At 50.4% G+C, this 26527-nt stretch overlaps 1 protein-coding gene across 2 annotated transcripts in view; it reads right to left on the bottom strand.

The window, feature by feature from the left end:
• Nucleotides 1-874: 874 nt before the first annotated feature.
• The window catches only part of ARK2C (arkadia (RNF111) C-terminal like ring finger ubiquitin ligase 2C), a 107244-nt gene continuing 81591 nt past the window's right edge, over nt 875-26527 (bottom strand). For both annotated transcript variants that reach the window (XM_086682888.1, XM_086682889.1), the window contains exons 2-8: nt 17206-17521; nt 15162-15272; nt 9909-10038; nt 7627-7731; nt 7187-7282; nt 1989-2095; nt 875-1500 (exon numbers count right to left, since the gene is read on the bottom strand). In XM_086682888.1, the coding sequence (XP_086539014.1) occupies nt 1383-1500; nt 1989-2095; nt 7187-7282; nt 7627-7731; nt 9909-10038; nt 15162-15272; nt 17206-17521 (983 nt within the window). In that variant the 3' untranslated portion in view covers nt 875-1382. The remainder of the gene's footprint in view (nt 1501-1988; nt 2096-7186; nt 7283-7626; nt 7732-9908; nt 10039-15161; nt 15273-17205; nt 17522-26527) is intronic.

Here is a 26527-nt window from a genome sequence, read left to right as displayed (position 1 = left end):
CCCAAGGTCATCAAAGACAGAAAGAGCCAGAGACTAGGGACACAGGGCCTCCCAAGCCCAGCTGACACCGTCTCGGGGCCAGGGCCATCTCTGAGGGACTCCACTGGGATTTGAGACATCCCATAGGAAGCAGAAGTCCTCCCCCAGGTCCAGGGTGTTTGACCCCAGCCCCTGAGTGCCAGCCAGAGCACTTTGGCCAAGGCCAAGGGTCCACCACCAGCTGTACTATCATATCTTCATCATCCAGTGAATTTTTTGCATAGGGAGGCCGTGGCCAAATCGCCTCTTTGTGACAGGGCATACACACAGCCAAAAGGAAGAAGGTGGCATACACAGGGACGTCCTGGCTCTGAGGAACACGGGGGCAACTCGAGCGGAAAGCTAGCTCCGCCCTAGTTCCACAGGGGACCGTGGGACCCGGGACATGGCTGGAACTAAGTGCATGTGCCCTGGAACTGGGGAGCCCTCCTTCAAGACAGAATTTCCCCTTTCACTGACCCAAACTCTGCCTTCCTCGCCCTGGCTGAGCCCCTCGGGTGCCCAGCGAAGCCGCCATCTCCCCCTTTTCCTGCCCTCCCCTTCCCCAGACGCTCCCCTTCCACACTCCGTGCACTGTAAACATGAGAAAAACAAAAGCAAAGGAAAAAACAAAACCAAAAACAAAACAAGAACCACCCCCCTCCCGCCTCCCAACCCGGGTGAAAAAAAAAAAAAAAATCATCCTTTTTCACCAGAAACAGGATTTGGCTTTTTTTTTTTTTTTTTTTTTTTCACCTTTGATTCCTTTTTCCTTTTTTCTCATAAAGACGGGAAGATTTGGGCTGTCGTTGGTTGGTTCAGTCAGGCACCAAAACAAGGAACTCAATGAGAAATATTTGGTGCGAATTCGTAATAGCGACATGTCCACCACAAGATGACTAGAGCACCACACACAACATTTTTCTTAAGCTAACATGCTCCGGCTGCCATCCACAGAAATAGCTAGAGACCCCTACATGGTTTCTACGTGGTCGAGAGGTATATACACAATCCTTCAAAGGACAGGATTGAGGGGCCTGTCTATCAGCTAGGACCTTCCAGTTCGCATCCAGATTCTCAGCAGCGTGGGCCCCCCCTTCCCACCCCTGCTCCGGGCACGGCCAGCTCCCTCCCGCGCAGCGAGGTGGATGGGGGCAGTCACCGCTCTGGATGGGGGGGGGGTCGCCCCCCCACCCCTCCTTTCCCTCAGACACTGATACCGCCAACTCCTCTTTCCACAAAATGTGCTTGCAGGCTTTTCCTCTACATCAAATGGCTCAGAAGGCAAAGTTTGGCTGCAAGGGCTATGGCCGTGGGGGGGACCTGGTGAAGGAAAATGGGGTGTCCACTGGCTAATTCCTCCCTCAGCTGTCGGCTCCCAGTTGTGTCTCAATGTCCACTCGGCAGATGGGACATTTCTTGCTCATGGCGAGCCACTGGTCCACACACAGTTGGTGGAAGAGGTGCATACAGGGGAGGCGCCTGGAAGAGAAGGGAGGGTCAGAGGACTGGTGGAAAGAGAGGGGCCCGGGGCGGGGCCAGAGGCGGAGCAACACCGGCTCTCACTGGACTGGGGACCACACCAACACCACGGGGGATGGGCCAAAGAGGGTGTGGGGAGCCCTGTTCCAGAGCGAGGCTGTGGCTGGGATGGGAAGTCATGACAAGGCCCTCCTCCACGAAGCCCTTTCAGACCAGCCAAAAACAAAGCCATGACTTTGTCTTAGACCCATCCAGGCCAAATATCACCCTGGTCTCTCACACTCTGTGTCCACCAGTCCACACCATAGACATCGCATATCTCCGGTGTTCCACACCCACCTGCCGGGAGCAACCACGCGGCACACTGTGGCACGCCCAGCACACACATGCACAAGTGAGCAAGCACCACACCCCTGACATACAGCAGGTGACTGATCGCAAATGCCTGTGCGGGAAGGGAGGGGGAACAGAAGAGTCTGGCCTCCTACCTCACATCTTCTCCATCTTCCAGCATAGACAGGCAAATTGTGCATTTCTCATCTGTGTCTGACTCCTCCCCCTCTTCCTTCTTGCCCTTGCCATCCTGGGGTCTTCGCTGTGAGAAGAGGAGGGGCGTTAGTTACCTGGAGCAGACGCACCTGGTGCCTACTGTCTTTCATCCACAGCCTTCCCTCCCTTACATGTAAGTCAGTGTCTCTCTAAGTTCTTAAGGAAACCCCAGGCTGGTGTGCTGTCGCTAGACCCTTCTCCTGGCCTCCTCTCCAACTCTTCCTCCTTGCCTCAGGATACAGGGGTGGTATGCTGGCCGAGGGCACATAGGGTTTGGACAGCAAGTGGGTGCCTAATGAATCGATCCTTCGCAAAACAATGGTTTGTGCATGAACGGTTTGCTCTATTCCCCTCATACTCTCCATCCTCCTTACATCCTTTCCAACATAGATCCCTGCCTCCAGGCTTTTCCCTCACATTCAGGTCCAGCAAGCTCCACCCATCCATCCACCCATTTAAACCTCCATCCATCCATCTATCCACCTATCCATCCATCCTGTTTCCCTCCCTTCCTTCCTTCCTCCCTCCCTCCCTTCCTTCCTCCCTCCCTCCTTCCCTCCCTTCCTTCCTCTCTTCCACTCAACTAGTGTCTACTCATTTATTCATCTATTACTAGATGAAGGCAAAACTCCTCAACCTGGCATTAACTCCTATATTTTTATATTGTTGGATCTCTTCCTATCCAGAAAGTTCCTTTAGCATAGGCAACAGCTCCAAACGCAAGTCTGGACATCAAACATTCTGTTTATACTTACTGACTTTAGTTGTCCTGTTTTAAATTCTATGCTAATTACTTGAAAATAGTTAACTAGTTTACAGGAAGTTCCAAGCTCTTAGATGCTGTGGACCATGATCCACCCTTCTTTAGGTACTGTTCCACACTTGGCCAAGTAGAAGGCACATCACTGGTGCTTAAAAACATATTCTGGAGAGCAAGGAATCTAATCAGTGAATGAAACCAGCCATGTTTCTTGTCCTCATCTCCATGCTGTGCAGTGAAACAGTCTGAGAATATCCATGGGAAGAAAACTAGCCCTTCTGGCCCCTTTCCAAAGAGAAGCAGGGGTAAAGGCCATTCTTGCCAAGAGAAAAATCTGAAGTCACAAGATTAGAAACATGCACAGAATGACTGTAAGCTTCATGCCAGGCTTGGGGGCCAGGTTTCCCCACTCTGGTCCCTGGTCCAAAGCCCTGGAGATCCCCAGTGTGATATGGCGTCCAGAGTACCGTAGCCTCCCTGGAACACTGAAGAAACTCTAAGCTTCTGCCCTCAGCCTCCCTGTGCCCTGCACACGCTAACTGCAAACCATGCGATGGCCACTGCATAAGTGTGCCCTTATCTAGAATCCAGAAAATCAAAATTACGCCCTTAGTCACATATAACCACCATGGCTTTTGAGTCTGAACGGAGTCATGACAGTCGGTCTGCCTAACAGCCCAGCTGTGTTTCTGGTGGGGAGTGGCTTTCTTTTAGCTGTTCCTTTGAGAAAAGGGATATTCCATAAACGACACTAATAAGAGTCACTATTTGCCTATTTTCTATTGTTTCTCCCGACCATTATTCATGATTTCCTTTTTATAGCTAATGATTTAAACCTAATTGTCTTACCTTGTTTTACCATGTCTAATCTATATTTAATGATGGTCTCTTTTCGAATCTTTTCCTATTTTCTCTTTTGTGTTTGTAATCTTTTAGGTCTTCTGGGTTTTTTCTTCTCTTCTCTTCCATGTAACTTTTATTTTAACAGTAACTTTTCTCAGCATTTATTTCATATTTATTTTACTCCTTCTGTCTGTCCCTCTTTGTCCTCATGCACAATACCTTTTCACGTCAGTGTTATTGGTTTTAATTCTGTATGTTGCTTCCATATCTTTTTTAAAAAGTGTTTATTTTATTTTTGAGAGTGAGTGTGCAAGTGGGGGGGGCAGAGAGAGAGAGAGAGAGAGAGAGAGAGAGAGAATCTCAAGCAGGCTCTGCGCTGTCAGTGGACAGCCTGAGCAGGGCTCAAACTCAGCAACCATGAGATCATGACCTGAGCCTAAATCAGGAGTCAGACCCTTAAACAATGAGCCACCCAGGCACCCCCCTATTGCTTTCATATCTTTGCCTAATTCTTTTTTTTTTTTTTTTAATTTTTTTTTTCAACGTTTATTTATTTTTAGGACAGAGAGAGACAGAGCATGAACGGGCGAGGGGCAGAGAGAGAGGGAGACACAGAATCGGAAACAGGCTCCAGGCTCTGAGCCATCAGCCCAGAGTCCGACATGGGGCTCGAACTCACGGACCGCGAGATCGTGACCTGGTTGAAGTCGGACGCTCAACCGACTGCGCCACCCAGGCGCCCCTCTTTGCCTAATTCTTATTTTTTACATTTTTCTACATGAATAGATTTATTTTATATATTCTATTCTTATATCACCATTGTAAAATATTTTTCATTTTGTTTTGTATTACTTGACTCTCAGTTAAAATTTTTTTAAATGTGTTTATTGATTTCTTTTGAGAGAGACAGCCATCAGCACAGAGCCTGATGTGGGGCTCGAACCCACAAACCATGAGATCGTGACCTGAGCCAAGATAGAGTTGGATGCTTAACCAACTGAGCCACCCAGGCACCCCTCTCAGTTCACATTTTCAAAGTTTTTTTCACAATTTACTTGGGTGGGTCCTAAAGTTTATCATTTCACATTTTTAATTCTTCTGGTGTCTTTTTTATAATATTCTATTCCCCTAATTGTCCCTTTAGTCTCATCATTTTTACCTCAATTCTTTATATCATTGGCTTGGTCCACATTCCCTTCTCATTCTCAGTGTGTGTTCTGTTCCTGTCTCCTCACGGCCTGTTGCCACGAGGGCAGGTGAGGGTGTGGCCCTGGCAGGAGTGAGGACACCCTAATCGGTGATGCGGAAGCTGCTCCGGGCTCCTGAACACATCACTCATTCCTTCCATGTTCTCCTCCAGTAGCCTAAAGCTCTCCCTGCAGAGAATGATCGTTTTCCACTTGGAGCTGACACCTTTAGTTACTGAAACACTGTCATTTCCTCTACGAACACACTACCCATATAGGACACATCGAGGTTAATAAATGTTGATTGAAATCACTTACGGGTGAATCCAATGCCTCTATCTTGGTCTGCAGAGACCAAGATTCATAGTGTTTGACACTGACTGCATGGATACCTGGGCAAGCCTAGAACAAGTGAACCTTGTATCAAGGTGAGAGTGGTTCACCATTCCCGGTCACTCACCAGATACCAGGCACTGTACTAAGCTGTTCTATGCATTGTCCCATTGAATCCCTGGAGCATCCTTTATGGTCGCTACTAACACATCATTCCCGTTTTACATTATAAAGGTCAGAGAAGGGGCCAGAAAAGCCAAGTAAGTTGTCCAGAGTACCTAGCTATCAGCAGTGGTTATGAACTGAATGTCTGTGCCTCCCATCCCCAAATTCACATATTGACGCCCTACGCTCCAATGTGATGGTACCAGGAGATGGGGCCTCTGGGGACTAATTAGGTTTAGATGAGGCCATGAAGACAGAGCCCCTGGGATGGTATTAGTGCCCCTATAAAAAGAGGAAAAGACACCAGAGCTTCCTCTCTCTGCCATGTAAGGTTACAGCAGAAGGCGGCCGTCTGCAAGGCAGGAAGAGAGCCATCACCAAGAACTAAATCTGCCAGCACCTTGATCTTGGACTTCCCAGCCTCCAGAACTGCAAAAAATAAATGGCTGCCGTTTAAGCCCTCCAGCTGGTAGTATTTTGTTATAGCAGCCCAAAGACAGTGGTAACACTGAAATTAAAAGCTGGCCCTGTCCGACTTCAACGCCGGGTGATCACAACCACTGCACCCTAGCACCTCATGAGGAAGTGAGGATGGGCTCTGGCCTGACCACCATGAGCATTTTCCCACTCCAAGTTTCTCAGCACTTGCCAAGCTTTTAATTCTTAAATTTTAAAACTATTTAATACTTGTTTCCATAGAATTTATTTTGTAGGGCGGTTTTAGTTTACATTAAAACTGAGCAGAAAACACAGTGCATTCCCAAATCCCTCCCCCTCTCAACACCACACACACACACACACACACACACACACACACACACGCACACACACACATTTTCCCTATTATTAACATTTTGCATTAATGTGGTATCTCTGTTACAACTGAAGGACCAATAGTGATACACAGTTATTAACTGAAGAACATTCGTTTACGTTAGGGTTCATTCTTTGTGTTGTAGAATTCTATGGGTTTTGACAAATGCACAATGTCATGTGTCCACCATTACAGTACGTATGATACTTTCACTAAAAATACCCAGTCACCCACGTGCTCATTTATTTTCCCTCCCCAAAGCCGTTGGCAACAGGGATCTTTTAACTGTTTAGTTTCACCTTTTCCAGAATGCTATATAGTTGAATCATATAGTATGCCACCTTTTCGGGCTGGCTTCTTTCACTTAGTAATACGCATTTAAGGTGCCCACATGTCTTTCCATGGTTTAATAGCTCATTTTTAAAAATCATGGAATAATATTCCATTGTATGGATGTACCACAGTTTGTTTGTTTATTCATTCACTCATTGCAGGACATCTTGGTTGCTACCAAAAATTTTTTATTTATTTGAATGTTAAAATGTTTTAAAAATCAAATCCCTGGGTTCTAATCCTACTCCACATTCCTGAGCAATAACCCTGGAGAATCTACCTCTACAGGCTTAGGGTAGAGCCTGTAAACGTGTGGCTTTAAAAGCTCCCCAACTGATCCTGCTGGTCAGTGAGGATTGGAAACCCCTGCTCTGAAGGCTTACTTGCCTATTTGTCCACACAGGGGATTGGACTTGGAATTCTCTTCTAAGGCAAATCTCAGCCTTCACTTCAGGTGCTCCCTTGGCTCACCTCATTCAGATACAAACATTCACATACCTGTACCCCTACCTAATACACCTACTCACAAGTCCATGTGTACCACACACCCAGCCCTCCTCTTTTATGATGAGAGGCACCCCCATCTCCTCTCCTGGTCACACCTGACAGAGACAAGGGAGAAGACCCTGGGAAAGCATCACAGCTTCAGAGCATCTAACCACAGCACCTCAACTATGCAGGCTGACCTGCTTGCAGACGCACCTTCTTGTATTTGTGGGGGAAGGTGAACCTCTCGATGGTGTTCTGTACGGCTCCCCGAGTCACATTTCCCAACCTGTCCTCAAGCTGCAGCAGCTCCTGCAAAGAGAAAAATGTGGATTATGTGCACTCTGCATGTACAAGCTTATACACACACACACACACACACACACACACACACACACACACACACAGGATAAGGAGGAAGGGCACTGAAAGATGTTAACAGGAACCATTCACATAGCCATCAGGAAGAACTTGCCTGGTACTGAAAGACCCCACATCTCTACTCACTCTCTCTTTTTCTCTCTCTTACTCTCAACCTTGAAGCTCCCTGCAACCTCCCATGCCCTACCCACCAGCAGGGGAAAGAGGGAGGGGACAATGAACAAGAATGGTGTCTCCACCAACCCAGCTGGAGCCAGACAGAGAGGCAGGCATACCTCGTAGCTCTCCCGCACTGCAGAGGTGTGTCTGCTGGGGTTCAGTCCCTGGAGAGCAAGGAAGTGAAGCTGAGGGTAAGGGTAGTTTCGGATTTCATGGACCACCTGTTGGGGAGGAAACGCTCAGATGGGATTCCCTGCTGCATGAGCCCGGCATCCAACTCCTCACCACCCTCATAACCACCAATCTGCACACCCTCAAGATTCTTCAGGCAGAAGTTCTATCTTTCCTGCTCCTCTGTCCTCCTCTCCTCATCGAGAACAAAGCCTGTACTAGACCAGCCCCAGAAAAAAAATAACAAAATCAATGAAGTAAATATAAATTAGGGGCACCTGGGGGCACCTGGGTGGCTCAGTCGGCTAAGCGTCTGACTTCAGCTCAGGTCATGATGTTGCAGCGTGTGAGTTTGACTCCCGTGTCGGGTTCTGTGCTGGCAGCTCAGAGGTTGGAGCCTGCTTCGGATTCTGTGTCTCCCTCTCTCTGCCCCTCCCCTGCTCACACTCTGTCTCTCTCTTTCTCTCTCTCTCAAGAAATAAATAAACATCACAAAAAAATTAAATTAGGGGCACCTGGGTAGCTCAGTGGGTTAAGCATCTGATTCCTGATTTTGGCTCAGGTCATAATCTCGCAGTTTGTGGGTTCGAGCTGTGCATCAGGCTCTGCACGGACAGCAAGGAGCCTGCTTGGGATTCTCTCTATCCCTCTCTCCCTGCCCCTCCCCTGCTCACACACACGCATGTTCTCTCTCTCAAAAATAGATGGATAAACATCTAAAATATATATATAAATTAGTAAATATATATACCATATGCTAATATAATTAGAAAAATAACCGAGCTGATTGGGCATGTATTTCGTGGCAGGCACTGTCTAAGCACTTCACATGATTAAGTTAATGATCTCATCTGCTCTAGAATGTGGGTGCAATTACACATTTTCCTGATAGGACAAATAGGAAAATCCCCATTTTCCTGATGGTGCAAATGAGACACAAATAGATAAAGTAGGTGCCCAAGTTATGCAACCAAGTGGCAGAACCACAATTTCAAACCCAGGCAGTTGGGTGGCCATGGCCACTTCCTTCCTCTCCACTCTGCACTGCCTTAGACGGGGAAGAGCTGGGGCCAGGGTCCTTACTGAGAAATGCAGGTGAGAGCACAAAATTTAAACACAAAAGACTCAGTAATCAAGGTAAATAATATCTTCACGCAGTATCTTTTAAATTGAAATCAGTGTGGAAATCCACAGTGAACAAAATATCAAAAGCTTACATAAAGACAAGATCTGACCCTGTGCTGGCAGGGCTCTGCCTCCCTCACCTCGCTCCGGCATCAGCTTTGTGTCAGAGGGGCCAGATCTCCATCACAGCTCCTCGCTGCATGAACCCTGTTAGCTAACCCCCCTATACCTCAGTTTGCCAATCTGTGAAATAGGGACAATGCCCTTTTGGGTAAGGTTGTGGATAATTCACGCAAAGTGCTTAGAACAGGGCCTGCCATGCAGTAAGTGCTCGATAAACGTCAGCTTTTTTCCCCAGGAGATGGTGCTTCATGACACGAACCATCGTGCCTCAGAGCTGACGAGGGCTCCAGGCCTCTCATTTGACAAATACGGAGACTGAGGAACTGAGTGGCTAGTGACACAGGCAAGGGCTGGAAGGGTGGAACTGTGAAGCAGCTGGGTGGAGATAAGATTTTGCCATCTGTCTTTTGCTGCTTTGATGGAATATCCAACTTGGCTCCACTTAGCTCGCAATGCCAGGGACCGACCAGAAGGCCCCCAAACCCAACCTGCCCCCTTCTGCCACCCTGATGCCTGCGGTGACAAAGACCAGCCCCCTGCAGAAAGCAGAAATGAATCAGCAGGCAGGGCCCAAGGGCCACCTGTGGGGTCTCCTCTGTCCCTCACAACAGCCCTGTGAGAAGGACGAGGCAGGCTTCTTCCTCCCATCCCACAGATAAGCAAAATCAAAGCCCAGGGAGGCACTGACTCCAAGAAATTAATTAAGTGAGGCCACGGACCGCCAGGACTGTTCTGTCCTCGGCCTCTTCCCCACAGACCACAGCCTGCCACGCACTCCCTTGGCTCCTCGAGCGCCCCACTCAGTCCTGCCGCCGTACCGACTTTGGCCAGGCAGGTGGGAACAGGAGTGGGGAGGGGAGGGCAGCGTGACAGCAGGACCCACGGGAGCCTCTGGCCTTGGCCCACCCTCGGCACCCAGCCGTCGGCACCCGCCGGCAGCAAGGGGGGGGTCCGTTCCCGGCAGGGCCCTTCCACTCACCATCTGCGTGGAGGAGGAGTTTCTGGGAAAGTGGTGCATTCGAGGAGTCGCTAGGTAATGCTGATAGTGCTGAGGGATGGGCCGCACCTGGAACTGGGCAGGGCTCAAGCCGGCGTCCACGCTGAGATCCCTGCAGGGACGAGGCCACAGGGCGGTGTGACTCAGCCGTCTGAAGGGGGTCTGGAGGACGGACCTCAGACCTCAAGCCCAGGGACAAGAGTCAGAGTCACAAACCACCAAGGCTGCAAGGGGCTTGGCATCACCAGCCCCGTCGCCTCTCTTTAAAAACGGAGACTCAGAGGAGGCAAGGGGTCTGCCAGGCCTGAAGGGGCAGGGATGGTCTATGCCTCACAAAGCTTCTTCAAATTAGTGCACCAAGGCTCCCTCCCAAGATAAAGCCCGGCCCTGGCAGAAATGCTGAAAGAAGAATCCAAATAGAGCTGCTCAGGGAGGGATATGCAGCAAACGGAAGACAAGGGAGGCAGAGACAGAGGTGGGAGCAGAGGCCGTGTTTGGAGAAAACCACAGAAGAGGGACGGACCTCTAGAGCGGTGAGGTTGGAAAATCTATCCTGGACCCCTGCCCCCCACTCCTGCAAGTACAGGAAAACTCATTCCCCTTAAAAATTAACCAGTCAATGGGGTGCCTGGGTGGCTCAGTCAGTTAAGCGTCTGACTTCGGCTCAAGTCATGATCTCACGGCTTGTGAGTTCAAGCCCCGCATCGGGCTCTGTGCTGACAACTCAGAGCTTGGAGCCTGCTTGGGATTCCGTGTCTCCCTTTCTCTCTCTGACCCTCCCCAGCTTGTGCGCTCTCTCTCTCTCTCTCTCTCTCTCTCTCTCAGAAATAATAAGTGAACACACTTTTTAAAAAAATTAAAAACAAATTTAACCAGTCAATGTGACTGAAAAGGAACCAGGTCCTTGGGAAACGGCTAATTTCAGGTCTGGGGCAGAAAACGCACAAAATGTTTTGAAACGTCTTGTCATAACTGCGAGTAAGGAAGTTACCCCAGGTCAGAGGTGAAAAGGATTCAGGAACCATCCTGAAGAGGTTCCCCCTGGCCAGTCTGGACACCTGGCAAGTCAGTGAGCATAATTATGATGGATGGAAACCCATCGCATAGGTTATGTGATGCCAAGGAAAACAGGGCCCTTTGAAGCATGTCAGGGAACCCAGACTTCATTTTGAAAACTAGTAAAGAAAGGGAAAGAACACAACGTTTACCCTGCCTTTCCTCTATTAGCTGTACTTGAGGGTAACCAAATGGCTGAAGAAGGGAAATTTCTCGTCATAAAAGCTTCCTAGGTAATAAATGAGGAAGCAAGAATTGAACTGTCACCTTTTTGCAGCCCCTAAAGGAATAGAGGCTCCTGGCGAAGATCATTTGATGTTACCATCACAGAAGGAAAGGCAACCAGCTCTCTGCTGGAAGAACACACCCCCTGTGAAGGATTTTTGCCAAGAAATAGTAAGAGCTGAACCGGAATCTGCTCAAACCTTGATCTAAGCACCAGAGCACAGGGAACATAGAGAAACTGAGGGAGGTCTTAAGGGATACACCAGAGTACAAGTGCAACTCGCTGAATCCAGAAAAGGAGAAACTCCACAGAAGCAGCCAAATTCTTCAACAAATACGTCAAAAAAAACAAAAACAAACAAGCAAACAGACAACCAATATGAGGGGCATTAGGCATTAAAGGGATTTCTGCTTCTAGCCGTGATATACATATACATTACGATGTACATGTAGTGCTGTATTTCCTGAATATATTAGCCCAAATCCCTGGGATAACTTTTCATGAGTCTATCATTTGGGAAATGAGCTAAATTCTTGGATCCAGTTGGAAGCAAACTTAGAAACCCACTAATCCAGCCCCTGGGCTCCCCAGGTCCTTCTGAGGCCTGAAGAGGGCCGTGCCTGACCCACGGTCCTAGGCGAGGCAGTTTGGGCCACCTGGGTTCTAAACCTTGCCCGGGCCCATTCCATTGACCTGCCTCGGGGAAGGTGTTCCATGGCGCACCCTCATGTGGCCGAAGCTCTGGCTGTCAGTATTTACTTAGCAGCCTCAGGGGTGGGGGTGGGGGGGGCACCAAATTCAAAGCAGCAAAGAGATATTCAGGGAATTCTACCAAGAGCAATGTCCAAAGGAACTTAGAACAGAGTCGACCCAATTGCAAGAATGATAACTGGGGGAGCAACGGCACCTTGACCCTCAATGAGTGGGATAACCTGCCCAGGTTGGCCCTGGGTGGTCTCTGGGATACCCCTCTTATCATCTCACCAGAAAATTCCTTCCTAAACCCATGATCCCTGAAAAGGGGACACTCATTGGGTGCAAAAGAAGCCTGGATTGGGACTTACCCTAGGACACATCAGCCCCTCGAAAAGCAGTGTCTCCCACCTTTCTGCTGTTGCCCCAGACTGTGAGAACCTGGCTGAGGGTTGAACAGGGTCACAGAAATACCTTACAGCCCTAGAGCCACAGGGTTAACCCAGAACGGTGTTCTGGAGATTTCCTGTGGGCATTGTCTCAATGCACAGTTTATGTCAGCTCTGTCTAAACATCAAGCTAAACTTGGAGTGCCTGGGTGGTTCAGTTGGTTGAGCGTCCGACTCTTGATTTTGGCTCAAGTCATGATCCCAGGGTCGTGAGACTGAGCCCCATGTTGGGCTCACTGGGTGTGGAGCCTGTTTGGGATTCTCGCTCTCCCTCTGTCCTTCTCCCCTTCTCACACATGTTCTCTCTCTCTGTCTCTCAAAAAAATTTATATACACACACACACACACACACACACATATACATATACCTAATATAGCTAATATATATATCGCTAATATAACTAATATATACATATAGCTAAACTTTATTTTCCACTATCAATGGCCTTGAAGCATGCCATGGTCCGGTTGCTACACAGACCCTTACGTTCTTCCCTGGGGGAGCATCCGTGCTGGACCGTCTCACAGGGGAATCTGGAGGCTTGGCAGAGGCACAGCTGCCTGCAGGAGAAGGACAGTAGGAGGCTCTTGTTCGCTGCCCTGCCTCACAGGTCCCAGGTGCCCCTGGGGGGCTCCTCCTGGGCAGGGCTAGGGCTGGGGGTAGGTAGTCAGAACAGGGCATCAGAGTTGGAACTCTGAAACCGGGACTGAGTCAGAGAAGGAGCACCATGAGGACAGAGACATTGGAGCTCAAGTTCAGGGTCGCGTTATCAGGCATGGACCCAAAAGGGGGCATATTTGGGATTGATCCCCCAAGGCCTGCTGCTCCCACACACTCTGGGGCCAAGGTGCCCAGCTAAGAGAAGCTGCCTGGGTAGGGTTCATATATCCTAAAGTAAGGGTGACAGGCCAGGCAGAGAAAGCCCGGGGTGGACCCAGGTGTGCCTCGGGGCAGGTGCCTCCCCTCTTCCCCCGCTAAGGCCTCTCAGGGCCTCAGTCTTTATGTTTCTTAGGCAGACAGAGGTCAGGAGGGCAGTGTGATTGAGCTGCCGGAGGACAGAAGGTCTGGCTACAGCAAGCAGCCTGGCAGGGCTCACACCCACACTGCACCTGACACCTCTCCAGGCCACCACTCTCCACTCACCCGTGTCACCTACCCGGTCCCAACCTGCTGCACTGGCCCCGACATGTTTGTTCAAATCACTCGGTGTGTGCTGAATTGAATTCAATCGGATGGGCTTGAGTGCCGAGGGACAGAATTCAATCCAAACTGCAATTAAATCTTCCTGATTTGAATCTGCTAATTAGAAAAAGCCTGGGCTGAAGTTGGCCGCCATGCAGCCTGTCTTTTAAGGAAGTGTTCAATTTAACAGTGTCCCCAAGAACCAGCAGAGGGCTGAGAGACATCGGAATGTGCCAGAACAACAATTTCCTGCCCCTGGAAGCACCCTGCACATGTAACCAACCAGAACTTTCCAGTTTTTGCATCATTCATTCCTGGATGTCCAGTTCGCCCAATGACTGAAGAATGACACAGTGGATGTCTTTTTTTTTTTTTTTTTTTTTAAATAGTCCATCCCTGGGGCCCCCCGGGGGGCTCAGTCGGTTAAGCGTCCAACTCCGGCTCAGGTCGTGATCTCGCGGTTTGTGAATTCGAGCCCCGCGTCGGGCTCTGTGCTGACAGCTCGGAGCCTGGAGCCTGCTTCGGATTCTGTGCCTCCTCCTCTCTCTGCCCCTCCCCTGCTCATGCTCTGTTTCTCTGTCTCTCAATAATAAATAAACATTAAAAAAAAAAATTTTTAAAAAATAGTCCATCCCTTTCCATAGAAGTTTCTTGTTTGCTTTTGCATTCTTTCAAGAAACATTTTTGACCTCAAAGTTGCAAAACCAGCACAAAGAATTCCTGGATACCCTTCACCCAGATTCCCCATGTGTTGATGTTTTACTGTTTACTGCATTCTTATTTCTCTCTCTCTCTCTCTCTCTCTCTCCATGTATACATATACACATCTACACACACACTTCTCCAGGGTTTGTTTTTTTTTTCTGAACTATTTAAAAATAAATTACAAGCATGATGCCCTTTAAGCCTAAGTGCTTCAGTAAACTACACGTCTTTTTCGTGTGTTTGGGTGTTCGGATCTGACTCTAGATTAGGTCAGCCAACTCTTGAGCTAGAACCAGAGAGTCAGGTAGGGCAGAGGACCCAAAGCCAAGCAACGCTGCAAAGACATCTGTCTCAAGTGCAAGAGACAGTGGAAGGCCTCGTAGGGAGCTGGTGCCTAAAAGGCATCAGGCAAAGCTCTTAATCTCTCTCCCCAGCTTCTCTCCCCAGTCCTTACCTCCAACCCTGCTGGCTCTGCCTCTACGAGCCTGTGTTTGGTCTTGCTGACTGGCCCTGGCTCTTCTCTGTGGATCCCTCAAGGCCCACCCCCTCCAGGAAGCCTTCCCTGACTAGCTAGCTCTTGAGACTCTCCTTTCTGCCCGCCTCCCCAAAACCACTGGTTTCCAGCCCTCACTGACCTTGGGAAATGTTTTGTAACTCTGTCCCCTCCTCCCTTGCAGGACCGTGAGCACAGAGCCCCACGCCGGGTACATGATGATATCCAGCCACATAATGAGCTAATTGCTGAAACCAGGCCCACTGGGGGCCATTTGGCCTTGAGGGTGACTGGGGGCACAGGCAAAGGCAAGAGCTTGAGGACTAGGCCTCCTGCCCCATTCAAAGTGAAGGAAACAGGGTCTCCACGGACCAGCAAGACCTTCCTCCGACCCTCCTCCCTCCCTCGCTCAGGGGCCCCAAAGACTCACCAGTCAGTACCCTCAGCCAAATACCTGGGCTGAGGCGTCTGGAGTTGGTGGCCGAAGTCGAAGCTGGGGTGGAGGCGGTGGGGGTGGACAGACACACGCTCCTGACTCCGCCTGCACAGGAAGGGAAGGAGGGCCCGCGGTGTCACGGCTGCCCACGGCCAGCCCAGCTCCCAGGACCACCGAGCAGCCGTCGTCTGCCTGAGCCTGCAGCCTACAGAGCAGTGGGCTCTGCCTCCCTTCCCAAACTCCGAGGACATTCCCCAGCTTGGCAGCAGCCTGACCATTCCTGCTGCCCCGGCTCTGTCCACTTTTCTGAGGCCTCTCCCCGGGTGTGCCTGCAGCAGGCCACCCGTCCCACCCAAACTCTCTCGCCTCCTCTGCTCCTTCTCCTACTTCTTCCTTCTGAATTTGGTAGGCTGTCCCCAAGACACACAGATACGCCTCCTGCAGGCTTCCGCACACCTGTGCACCCCTCTCCTCCACCCTTCTCTACACTCTTCCCAGCTTTCGTAGTGCCGGTCAAAGCCACCGCCTGCAGGAAGGCCTCCTGAACACTCCAAGCATGGTGACCTCTTGTCCCTCCGACCTGCTACAACATTCATCTCTGCCTGCACCTGCACCCCTACAGTCATGGATGAGACTCCACTCAGAGCCTTAGAGACCATCAGATCCAGCAGTCTTCAAAGTGTGTTCCAAGCGCCCCCGGGGGATTCCTGAGGCTCCGTCATGGGGTTCGTGAGGTCAAAACTATTTTCATAATAATACTGGGACGTTATTTGTTTTTTTACTCTCATTCTCTCATAAGTGAATGGTGAGGTTTTCTAGAAACCAAATGTGATTCTGCAACATTGAATATGCAGAAGCAGACATGAGAACACAGCTGTCTTCTATTAAGCCAGGCATTAAAGAGATTTGCAAATATGTAAAAAAAAAAAAAAAAAAAAGCCCCTCTTCTCACTACATTTATATATAGCTCGTTCCCCAAAAAAGATATTATTAGTGTTAGCATGAGTTTGTTATTGTATTTTGAAGTGAATTAATAAATATTTTTAAATTTTCTTAGTTTTAACTTCCATCATGGTAAGTATTAATAGTCATAACCCACACAAACAGAAGCTTGTGTAATCCTTAATAATTTTGAAGTGTGTGAAGGGTCCTGGGACCCCTGGATGGCTCAGTGGGTCAAGCGACCAACTTGGGCTCGGGTCATGATTTCACACGGCTCATGAGTTTGAGCCCCGCGTCGGGCTCTGTGCTGACAGCTCAGAGCCTGGAGTCTGCTTCAGATTCTGTGTCTCCCTCTCTCTCTGACCCTCCCCTGCTCATGCCCTGTCTCTGTCTCCGTCTCTCTCAAAAATAAACATTCTTTTTTTTTTTTAAAGAGTGTAAAGGGTCCTAAGGCAAAAATATTTGGGAAGCACCAGTGTAAGCTCTTTCTCTTGAGAGAGGTGAAGTGACTTCCCCAGGGTCCCACAGCCCTTCAGACCTATCTGATTAGTATTATCTAATTTTACTCTCCATTTGTTTTGGAGCTAGTCACCTCAACCAGACCTCGGGCTCCAGGGCGGAAGCAGCCACGTCCTTTGGTGTCCCTTAGAGAACGGAGGTGTTAGAATCAGGTGACCATGGAGCTCAAGGAGACATAAGGGACCCCATCTCCCCCACTGTGAGCAGAAACCACCAGTCACTCAGTCCCCGTCCCTGCACCCAGGTGGTATGACAAGGACACACACTAGCTACTGAGGGAACCCGTGTGGGGTCCAGGTGGTGTTCCCTGCCTGACACCAACGCCTCTAACGAGCAAAAGCTGTCCCCCCCCCCCCCCCCCACGGCGGGTAAGCCCACTCAGGACTGCCTGCCCAGTCCGCGGGGGGGGGGGGGGGGGGGGGGGGAAGCCAGGCGTCCCGCTCTAGGCCCCGCCCCCGGCCACCCCCGCCCCCTCCTCCCCCCTCCGGCCCCCCCCGCCGCCCCCCCTTCCCCCCCTTCTCCCCCCCCTCCCCCCCCTTCTCCCCCCCCCCCCTCCGCTCCCGGCTGCAGCGCCCACCTCGGGTGCGAGACGAGCCTGCGGTGCTGGGCTTCCAGGAGCTGCTGCTGCAGGAGGTATTGCTGGTGCAGGGCCTGAGGTAGGAAGGAGGGACCTGTGACGTCCTGGAACTGCAGGGTGGGCAGCGGAGTCAGCGACTGGTGCAGGGTGCCGCTGTGCTGGTGGGCCGGGGCCATGTGGGCGCTGAGGCCCGGCTGCGACTGCACGGGGTGCGCCAGGGGGAAGTCGGGGGCCAGCTGCTGCGGCTGCGGGGGGCCCAGGTGGAAGTGGCGGCAGGAGGTAGCGTGAGGATGCTGAGACCTTTGAAAGGGGGCACCTGGAGAGGAAGGACAGAGAAGACGCGGTGAGGACCCGCCCTGCGCCCCTCCCCCACCGAGGGGCCGCGCCGGCAGCTGGTGAAATGCCGGATTTCGCCGGAACGCAGCAGTGTCGTTGCTCTTAGACACACGTGGCTGTCTGTAAGGCTCTGTGCCGTGTGTGTTGGAGGAGAGAGGAGCGTTTCGTTTACTGACCCGATTCGCAAGCGTCCTTTTAAAAATCAACACACTTGTTGGAGGAGGTGTCAGGCCCCTCGCGGCAGTTTGGCCTTCTTGAATTCGACGCCTGCCGTGCACCCTCACTGACCCTCCTGCCCGTGTTCATAGATGCCACCTAGAACACAGGGAGTCCAGCCTAAGGACCCAACCCCGGGGGGAGCCCTAATTTCCAGAGATGAAACAACCAGACATTGTTTTCCATGCAGTTTCGGGAAACAGATTAAGCCACAAAAAGTCATTTTTTTGTTCCATAAAAGTTAAATAACTTGTTACAGTGTTACAATGTATTTAAAAGCAACCATTTCCAAGAACGAGCTGGGCTCAGGGTACGCTTAATCTAGTCTCCACGACTTTTCTAAATAACATTGACCTTGATGACAGGAAAGCCTTACAGATTCTCCATGAGGAAAGAGCCAGCTCTCAGCTTGGAGGCCCTTTATGAAGACAAGGGAGAGAACTTGGCACTTCAGAAACGTTCACCGGGGCTTCCTGCTGAACGTGGCAGGTTCAGCACATGTCTGCTCCTTCCTTAACCCCACTGAAATGAGAGCAAAGTAGTAAAGAGAAGATAAACAGCTAAGGACAGAGAGAACAGTAGAAATGACACCAGCCGACAACAGATGTCAACAGATTTTGGAAGATGGAGAGCAAATGGAGGAATTTGCAGAGCTGAGAAACCGGAAATGAGTGCCCGCCCGAGGGGGCGGGCAACAGGAAGTGGACAGATTTTGCTACCCCTCTGGGTCAGGAATTGGAGGTGGTGGCTACTTTGGAAGGCTGGGGAGAAGGACACTGATGACAAGTCTGTATGAGGACCAGTTCTGCCTGGGGCTTCTCCCCTTACCCACGGAGGCACTGACTACCCCCTCCCTCATCCTGGCATTTTGTAGGGAAACTGGGCCAGAATGCAGCAGCGTGCTCAAACGGGGGGGGGCTTAAGTGAAAGTCTACGCACGAAACTTTGGAAGCCCCTGCCCCCTTCTGCCACTTGGCTCTGAAAGCACGGTCACCCAGCAGCGCACTGGAAACTGGTCCCAGAAAGACATCTGCAGATACTTCTGGTTGGGAGGGCCCAGTTAAATGGCTGGGTCCCCAACTAGCCGCTCTGTAATGAAACCTGTACATTTAAAAGTCCATACAGGCACACACAATCGCTCCCACTTTCTGGATAGCTTTTAGTGACCTAGTCTTCACCATGAACAGATAGCCCAAGGGTAATCAGTCTCTGAGGAAGATTACTGAGTGAAAAGAGAGACAATGTATCAAATTTTTAAAAGAACAAAACAAAAGGAACCCAGAGGAACAGAGGCCATGCAAAGGAAAAACCCTATAATTGACATCCTCCGAGAAATAAAATGTTGGATCTATGAAACAAGAAGTTCTTTTAAAAGGAGCTAAGAGAAAACCAGAGCTCTTGGACATTAAAAACAGAAGGGTCAGAAGACAAAGCTGGGGAAATTTCCCAGGAAGCAGAACGAGAAAACCGAGAGACAGGAAATAGGAGAAAACAGATGTAAACATAGACGGATGGGTCGGAAGGTTACATACGTGACTGGTGAGAGAGAAAAGACAGAGAAAACAAGGGGGAGGAGAATATGAAAAACATTGCAAAAGATAGTTTCCCAAACTGACGGTTTGAGTTTCTAGATAGAAAAGGACCTCTGAGTGCCCAGCAAAATGGATAGGAGAAGAACCCACACTGAGGCATCTGACTGTAAAATATCCAAATTGTAGGAGCCAAGATGATTCTAACACTTTCCAGAGAGAAAGCAAACGGGCCACACAAAGGGTCAGGAAGCAAAATAGCATGGGATTTTTCAAAAGCAACATTGGTAGCATAAAAACAGTAGAGCAATTGCCTTCAGGATACTGAGGGGGAAAAAGATTTCAATCTAGAGCTCTATGCCCAGCCCAACTGTTGATTGATCAAGCATGAGAATAGAATATAGACATTTTCGAACATGCTGGGTCTCAAAAACATCAGCCTTCTCCGCACATTTCTCAGAGAAGGACTGACACAAACCAAGAAAGAGGAGCAGACACTAGGGGGTGCGGCCTGAAAGAGATGGGGTTTCCCAAGCCATGCAGTGGCTCCAGCACTGCACAGGAAAGCAGCAGGAAGGGAGGCGCTCTGAGAGGGTGTCTTGGGGGTGGAGATGGAAACGATAGGACTACCAAGAGATGTAGCCACATAAAAACAGTATTTGAAGGGGGTGCCTGGGTGACTCAGTCGGTTAAACATTAGGCTCTTGACGCTGGCTCAGGTCATGATCTCCTGGTTTGTGAGTTCGAGCCCCACGACGGGCTCTGCGCTGACAGCTCAGAGGCTGCTTGGAATTCTCTCTCTCCCTCTCTCTCTCTTCTCCTACCCCACTCACACATGTACTCTTTCTCTCTCTCAAAATAAATAAATAATTTAAAAAATTTTATAATATTTGACAGAATTTTGCAGTTTGACAGAATTTGGTAAGAATTTGTGCAAATGTCATAAAAAGCAAGGCAACCACAAAAAATAATGCTAAACTACAAAAAGAGGCAGTTAGTACCTCCCAGGAAAGAAAAAGTTATGCAAGAAAGTGTAATTATTATGTACTACTTGGTTCAGCAGCAAAAAATATTTATATTATATATTATATTATATTATATTATATTATATTATATTATATGTATAATAAAGCAAACATTAATAAGCTATATTAGAACAGAAAAAGACATTTCTCTCTTAATAAGAAACTATAAGGGTGCCTGGGTGGCTCAGTCGGTTAGATCTCGGTTCAGGTCATGATCTCATGGTACGTGAGACAGAGCCCCGCGTCACCGGCTCTGTGCTGACAGCACAGAGCCTGCTGGGGATTCTCTCTCTCCCTGTCTCTCTGCCCCTCCCCTTCTCACGCGCTCTCTCTCTCTCTCTCTCTCTCTCTCTCTCTCAAAGATAAATAAACATTTTTAAATTAATTAATTAAATAAAAAGAAAATGTGTAATGTCAAAATTGAAAAATCAACAAATAGCATTATAAGAATTTATTTAGAAATTTACTTAGTAATTTATGTGTTTCAGGAAGTGAACAGCTAAAGACGAGTGGCATGAGTTGGGCTTTGGGCTGTAGGAGAGGGGAAGAGGCGGATACATTGCTACATGTATCTTACATACTGGTGCCTTTTGACTCTGTAAATGATGGGCATGCCCGTTGATAGACGTTTTTAATCTTTTAAAAATAACTCTTTGCAAATCCAAATGAAAACCAAAAGAGTTTCTGACTGCCCTCAAATGAGCCAGGAAAGAATTATCTAGAAGGTTTATTTCTACAAACATTCTGGATAAGTAGGACTTCTCTGCCTGTTGAATTCTGGCTTTGCTGAGTCCAGGGGCGGTGGCCTGAGCAAGTAGGTCCTGGATTCCCCCTTCTCCCTCACTCACGCCTGACCATCAAAAGAGAAGAAAAAGGCCAAGGTGACAGAGGACAGGGGCAAGAAGAAGGAAGGAGGGCTGTTAAGAGATCATGGAAAGAAGTGAAAGGCGGCATGACTGCAGGGAAAGGGAATTGCATAAAAAATACAGACTCCAATCCAGCCCTGTCCAAAAGAATTATGACGTGAGCCACGTGTGTAACTTAAAATTTTCTGGTAGCCACCCTTAAAAGAAGTAAAAAGACATGGGTGAAATTAATTTTAATAATATCTAGGGGCGCCTGTGTGGATCGGTCGGTTCAGCTTCCTGACTCTTGATTTTGGTTCAGGTAGTGATCTTGCGGTTGGCGAGATAGAGCCCCGCGTCGGGCTCTGTGCTGACAGCGTGGAGCCTGCTTGGGATTCTGTGTCTCTCTCTTTTGCTGCCCCTCCCCCCTCTCCAAATAGATAAATAAACATTAAAAATTAAAATAAATAAATAATATATGCTACATAAGCCAATATATCCAAAGTGTTATTATTTCAACAGGTACTCCAGGAAAAAAAAAATGAGATAGTACATTGCTTTTTTTTTTTTAATTTTTTTTAATGTTTATTATTGAGAGACTGAGAGACAGAGAGACAGAGCATGAGTGGGGGAGAGGCAGAGAGAGGGGGAGACACAGAATCAGAAGCAGGCTCCAGGCTCCGAGCTGTCAGCACAGAGCCCAAGGCGGGGCTCGAACCCATCAACTGCAAGATCATGACCCGAGCCAAAGTCGGACGCTCAACCGACTGAGCCACCCAAGAGCCCCTAGTACGTTGTTTTTTTATTGTGCACTAAGTTTTCAGAACCAAGTGTGCATTTTGCACTTATAAAGCATCTGAGTTCCGACTAGCCCCCTCCCAAGCTGCCCCTTGGGGTTAGTGCCTCCCCTATTGGACAGTGAGCTGTGAAGGAAGAAAGCCAACTCCATGCACGGAGCAATGCATTTGAGCCAAGTTTCCTAACTGGTCTGCCTTCAAATGGGGAGCTCCCCATTGCTTACAGGTGAGATGCACACCCCTTTGCCAGAAAGTAAGCCCCATCCTCCTGATCCCTGCTAACTCCACTAAGCTCCCCCCCAGCCGTCTGCACTGGTCAACTCAAAATTCAGACATGCCACACATATTCCCACTGAGGGGCCTTGGCTCACACCTCACCGGCCGCCTTCCCCATCTTTAAAGGTCACCTCTCAGCTCTTCCCAAAACGTCTCCCCTGCCCACCAGCCTCCCCTGAGTTCGTGGAGAACGCCCCGTCTCTATCACTCATTTGGCACCTGGCAGGGGCTACCTTGAGCTGTTTCTTCACACTCGCCACCCCCAGCTGGCTGAGCTTCGTGTCTTACTGTTTCTGGATCCCCACGCACGTCTCTGGGAGCTGCATTCAGTGGAGACCTACTGGCTGATTGTTGGATGGTCTGAGGCAGAAACAGTAGCTCAGGAAACTGGTGCACTGAGACTGGTTGGTGGCAAGCTGGTTTCAAATTGAGAGGGAGAGAGAACGGCAAGAAGGGCCTGGGTGAGCTCCCGGGTTTTAACGCGGCAGCTGGGCGGGGACAGGTCAGGCAGGGCTGGCCAGCGGCCTGCCGCCAGGGTGCCCACCCTGCCAGGGGAGCCTTCAGGTTTCCTTCTTCTTAGAAAGAGGACCAAGCGACTGTCCTAGCCTAGAGAGGCTTTGCTCCCTGCGGCCTGGACCCTCACACTGATGCACTGGGAAGTGAAGACAGGTGCCTTCCCTCCGGGAGGGGCGGCAAGAGAAAGGTGAACCAAAGTGTCTATTTGTCCCATATTTGAGGCAGTTTCTACCTGCAAAAACCCTTTGACTCCCGCTCTGGGACTTTGGGTCCCTCTCCCCATCGCCTCCATGCCCGGGGAGATCTTAGTCTCAACACCCCTGCTCAGGAGGGAATTGAAGCCAGGAGACAGCCATTCAGGGACCCCTGGCTCTCCTCAACCCTATGTCATGTGGGGTCTGTGAGAGTAGCACGTAATAGCGATTCTGTCTGGCCTCTAAGACCAGAGGAGTGAAGTTCTCAGGGTAGAATATCTGGGCCCATGACAAGCCAATGATCAATGACGTCTGAACAGCACTTACATCCCCAAATGGCCCCATCAATAGACAACCCACAATTTTTCCCATTAGAGCCACTCCCTTGGGTTACAACATAATCTCCAGATGTCCCTGATTACACTATCCATTTATCATACTTCCTCGGGGCTGATATGCCATCAATTGCAAGATGGCCATGAGCGAAATAACATTTTTAGGGAGTGAGGAGAACGAAGGAGCTCCCCGAAACAAAGCACCCCACTAAAGAAACACATCAAGTATAAGACACAAATTAGTTTGGGAAATGGAAGAGAAACATGTGCATCTCTGAATTCAGAAAATCAGTGTTCATAGCAACCCTCCACCCCACCCCCTCCGAGAGCTGGCAGGGAGCCATACCTTCAAGGGGGGGCCTGGCACATGCACAAGGTAGGGCAGGGCTGGGGAGGGAGGCCCCGGGCTGGCCCCGCACAGCTGGGGCAGGGGAGGCACATGGTGTGGGGGTCTCCTGATGCCCACCTGACCCACGGGACACAACAGGTACTCCACACAAGCCCGGGGATTAGTGACTGATTTGTGCCTTGTGGGCAGGGAGCCTGAACAGGCTGGCAGCTGGAGAGTGGGTGGACCAGGGGACAGAAGAAACCATACAACCCCACAGCGGAGGGAAAGGTAAGGAGAAGCAGAGGACTGTGGGGCTAAGGATGGTGGGTGAGGTGAGTGGAGACAACGGTGACAGAGGTCCCGAGTCTCTGAAAGGCTCATGGACACTCATCTGGTAAATAACAGAGCAGACACTTGAACCGAGGTCTTTCCTGAAAGCAAATCCTCAATGGGAAGGAGGGCCCAGAGCCCAGGGAACTAGGAGGCTTGATAAATAAAGCAGAGGTGGCAGCGAGGGGACCTACCAAGGAGGAAGGTGGTACAGAAATGGGGCCAGGACACCCAGAGGACACACTGGGCCTGTCTGCGGTTTCTGGCCTGGGGACAGAATCAAGGGGGTTGGGGGAGCCTCAGGGCTGGGCCTAGGTGGGAGCACAGAGGAACCAGGCCCACATGTCAGAATGCCAGGGATGGTGACTGAGACAGCAGAGCCCTGAGGCCTGACAGAGGCTTCTTCAGCGCAGGCAGCCCCCTGAGATGTTGGAAGATTCTAGCTGTATTCGAACCTGATCAACATGGTCACCCGGAGGCAAAGGGGCTTTAATCCCCAAGACTCCAGGGCCCAGGGGCACCGCCTTCAAGCCTTCAGACAAAGAGGCAAGGGGGAAGAACAGACGTGCAGTAGGACAACTGACATCTCCTCAGTCTGGGCTGCTGCCCTCAGCCTGGTGATAGTCCCCTTGTGCTCGTGGGTGCACAGAGTCTACCAGCTGGCCGTGTCTCGCCTGCTCCCCCAGGGGATCCGGGACCCTGGGAGAGGAGGGTGGGAACCAAACCCTCCAGGTCCCCAGGGAAGCCAGCCTGGCGTGTCCCATCCTCCCCAGGCCTGTTCCCAGGGTGTCAGGTTCCTGCTGTCCCTCAGCTCACTGACCCAGCGTCACCCTCCCTCAAAGCTGGGGGCAGAACCGGCAGGGGGAGGGGCGCTAGGCAGGCCCACGGCAGAGTCAGGAGGGAAGGGGCACCACGGAGACTCCCTGCCCTGGGGCCGAGGATGGCTGGGGAGAAAGGGGACAGGAGCAGCTGGAAACCATGTCCCTGCTGAGCCTTTCCCTAGAAGCTAGGGCTGGAGGCAGCATTTACTCCTTTCTGAGAAGCTGGCTCTCAAGCAGCAGAGAAAACCAGTCCTTTGAAAAGCAGATTGCTGGGGTGTCTGGGTGGCTTTGTCCTCGATCAAGCAGCCGATTTCAGCTCAGGTGGTGGTCTCGTGGTCCATGGGTTCGAGCCCCGCATCGGGCTCTGTGCTGACAGCTCAGAGCCTGGAGCCTGCTGCGGATTCTGTGTCTCCCTCTCTCGCTGACCCTCCCTCTCTCACTGCCCCTCCCTCACTCACACTCTGTTTCTGTCTCTCAAAAAATGAATAAACGTTAAAAAAAAATCAAGTAAAGAAAAGAGAAGAAAAGAAAAGCAGATTGCCGCCCACAAGAGGCCAGTGAGGAAGGCCTCTGCTACCAAAGAGGCTTTCAAAGCCAGGCAGAGTGATCCAGTGGAAGCCTCTGTCCTAGAGGCCAGGGCACCTCCCCTTAGCAGTCGGACCTGGCCAGGACGTTGGGCTTCTCCAGGCCTTAGTTTCCTAGACTTGTGACCCACGGTGATGACACCTGATCCTACACACCTGCTAAAAGGTCTGGGCTGCCTGGGGCCATGAACATTTTTCTGCCAGGCCTCTCATTTCGCTCACTGGGAAGCCAAGGAGAAAGCCCTGGAAGATGTTTGTGAACTGACATCTGTGCTCCCCCAGGGGCCCACAGCTGGAAGCCCAGACCCGGCTCTGCTGCCCTGGCCCCTGTTGCGATCTGTGTGATGTCCAGCATCTCAAGTGGGCTAAAAGCAGTGAGGAGCAGAGCAGACCAGCACTGACCTTTGAAACCCACCTTCGGAATGGCTACCACATTATCCTAAAGCCTACCCCTGCGCATTCTATTCCCTGCCCAAATTCCCCTCCTGCCCCCACCCCTCACTGCCCTGTGTGACCTTCCCTCTCACCTCTCCCAGGCCCCCAGGGGCCTCGCCTGCCTCCAGCCCTTGGCCGCCATTCTCTGCTCCCGCACTACTGCCCTGTCTAACCAGACTGTCATGTGTCCTGTGAAGCCCGAACTCTAGGGCGGATGCCAGCCCCCCTCGGAGCACTCCAGCGCCTTCCCAGGCACATGAGGTGCCCTCTCCGCTGCACTTGCGGCCTTCGCCTCATACACTGGCATTTCATTTGTGGGCAGATTTTATCTCCAAAAATAAGCTGTGAAGTGAGTGGTTTCGAAGCAAATGCGATGCAGTAGATGTGTTTTGTTCTCAAGAGGGGCTTAGCAGGGCGCCTGGGTGGCTCAATTGGTTGAGTGGCCGAATCTTGATTTTGGCTCAGGTCATGGGATCAGCATGGAGCCTTCTTAAGATTCTCTCTCTCTCTGTCTCTCTCTCTCTCTCTCTCTCCCTCAGTCCCTCCCCTGTTTGTGCGCCTGCTCTCTCTCTCTCTCTCTCAAAATAAAATAAATAAACATTAAAAAATAAAGGGGGGAGGGGATTGGAATCTTCCAAGAGGGACGGAGAGGGAAATGAGAGAATGGAGGAGAGAGGGTAAGAAAAATCTAGGAGGAGGAGAGGGAAGACAGAGGGAAGAAAAAAGGAAAAGAAAGACCTTCATTACCTCAG

The sequence above is a fragment of the Puma concolor genome, chromosome D3, assembly GCF_028749965.1.
Source record: "Puma concolor isolate L17-30 chromosome D3, mPumCon1.1.hap2, whole genome shotgun sequence".
Lineage (NCBI taxonomy): Eukaryota > Metazoa > Chordata > Mammalia > Carnivora > Felidae > Puma > Puma concolor.
This window is presented reverse-complemented; position numbering and strand designations above follow the sequence as displayed.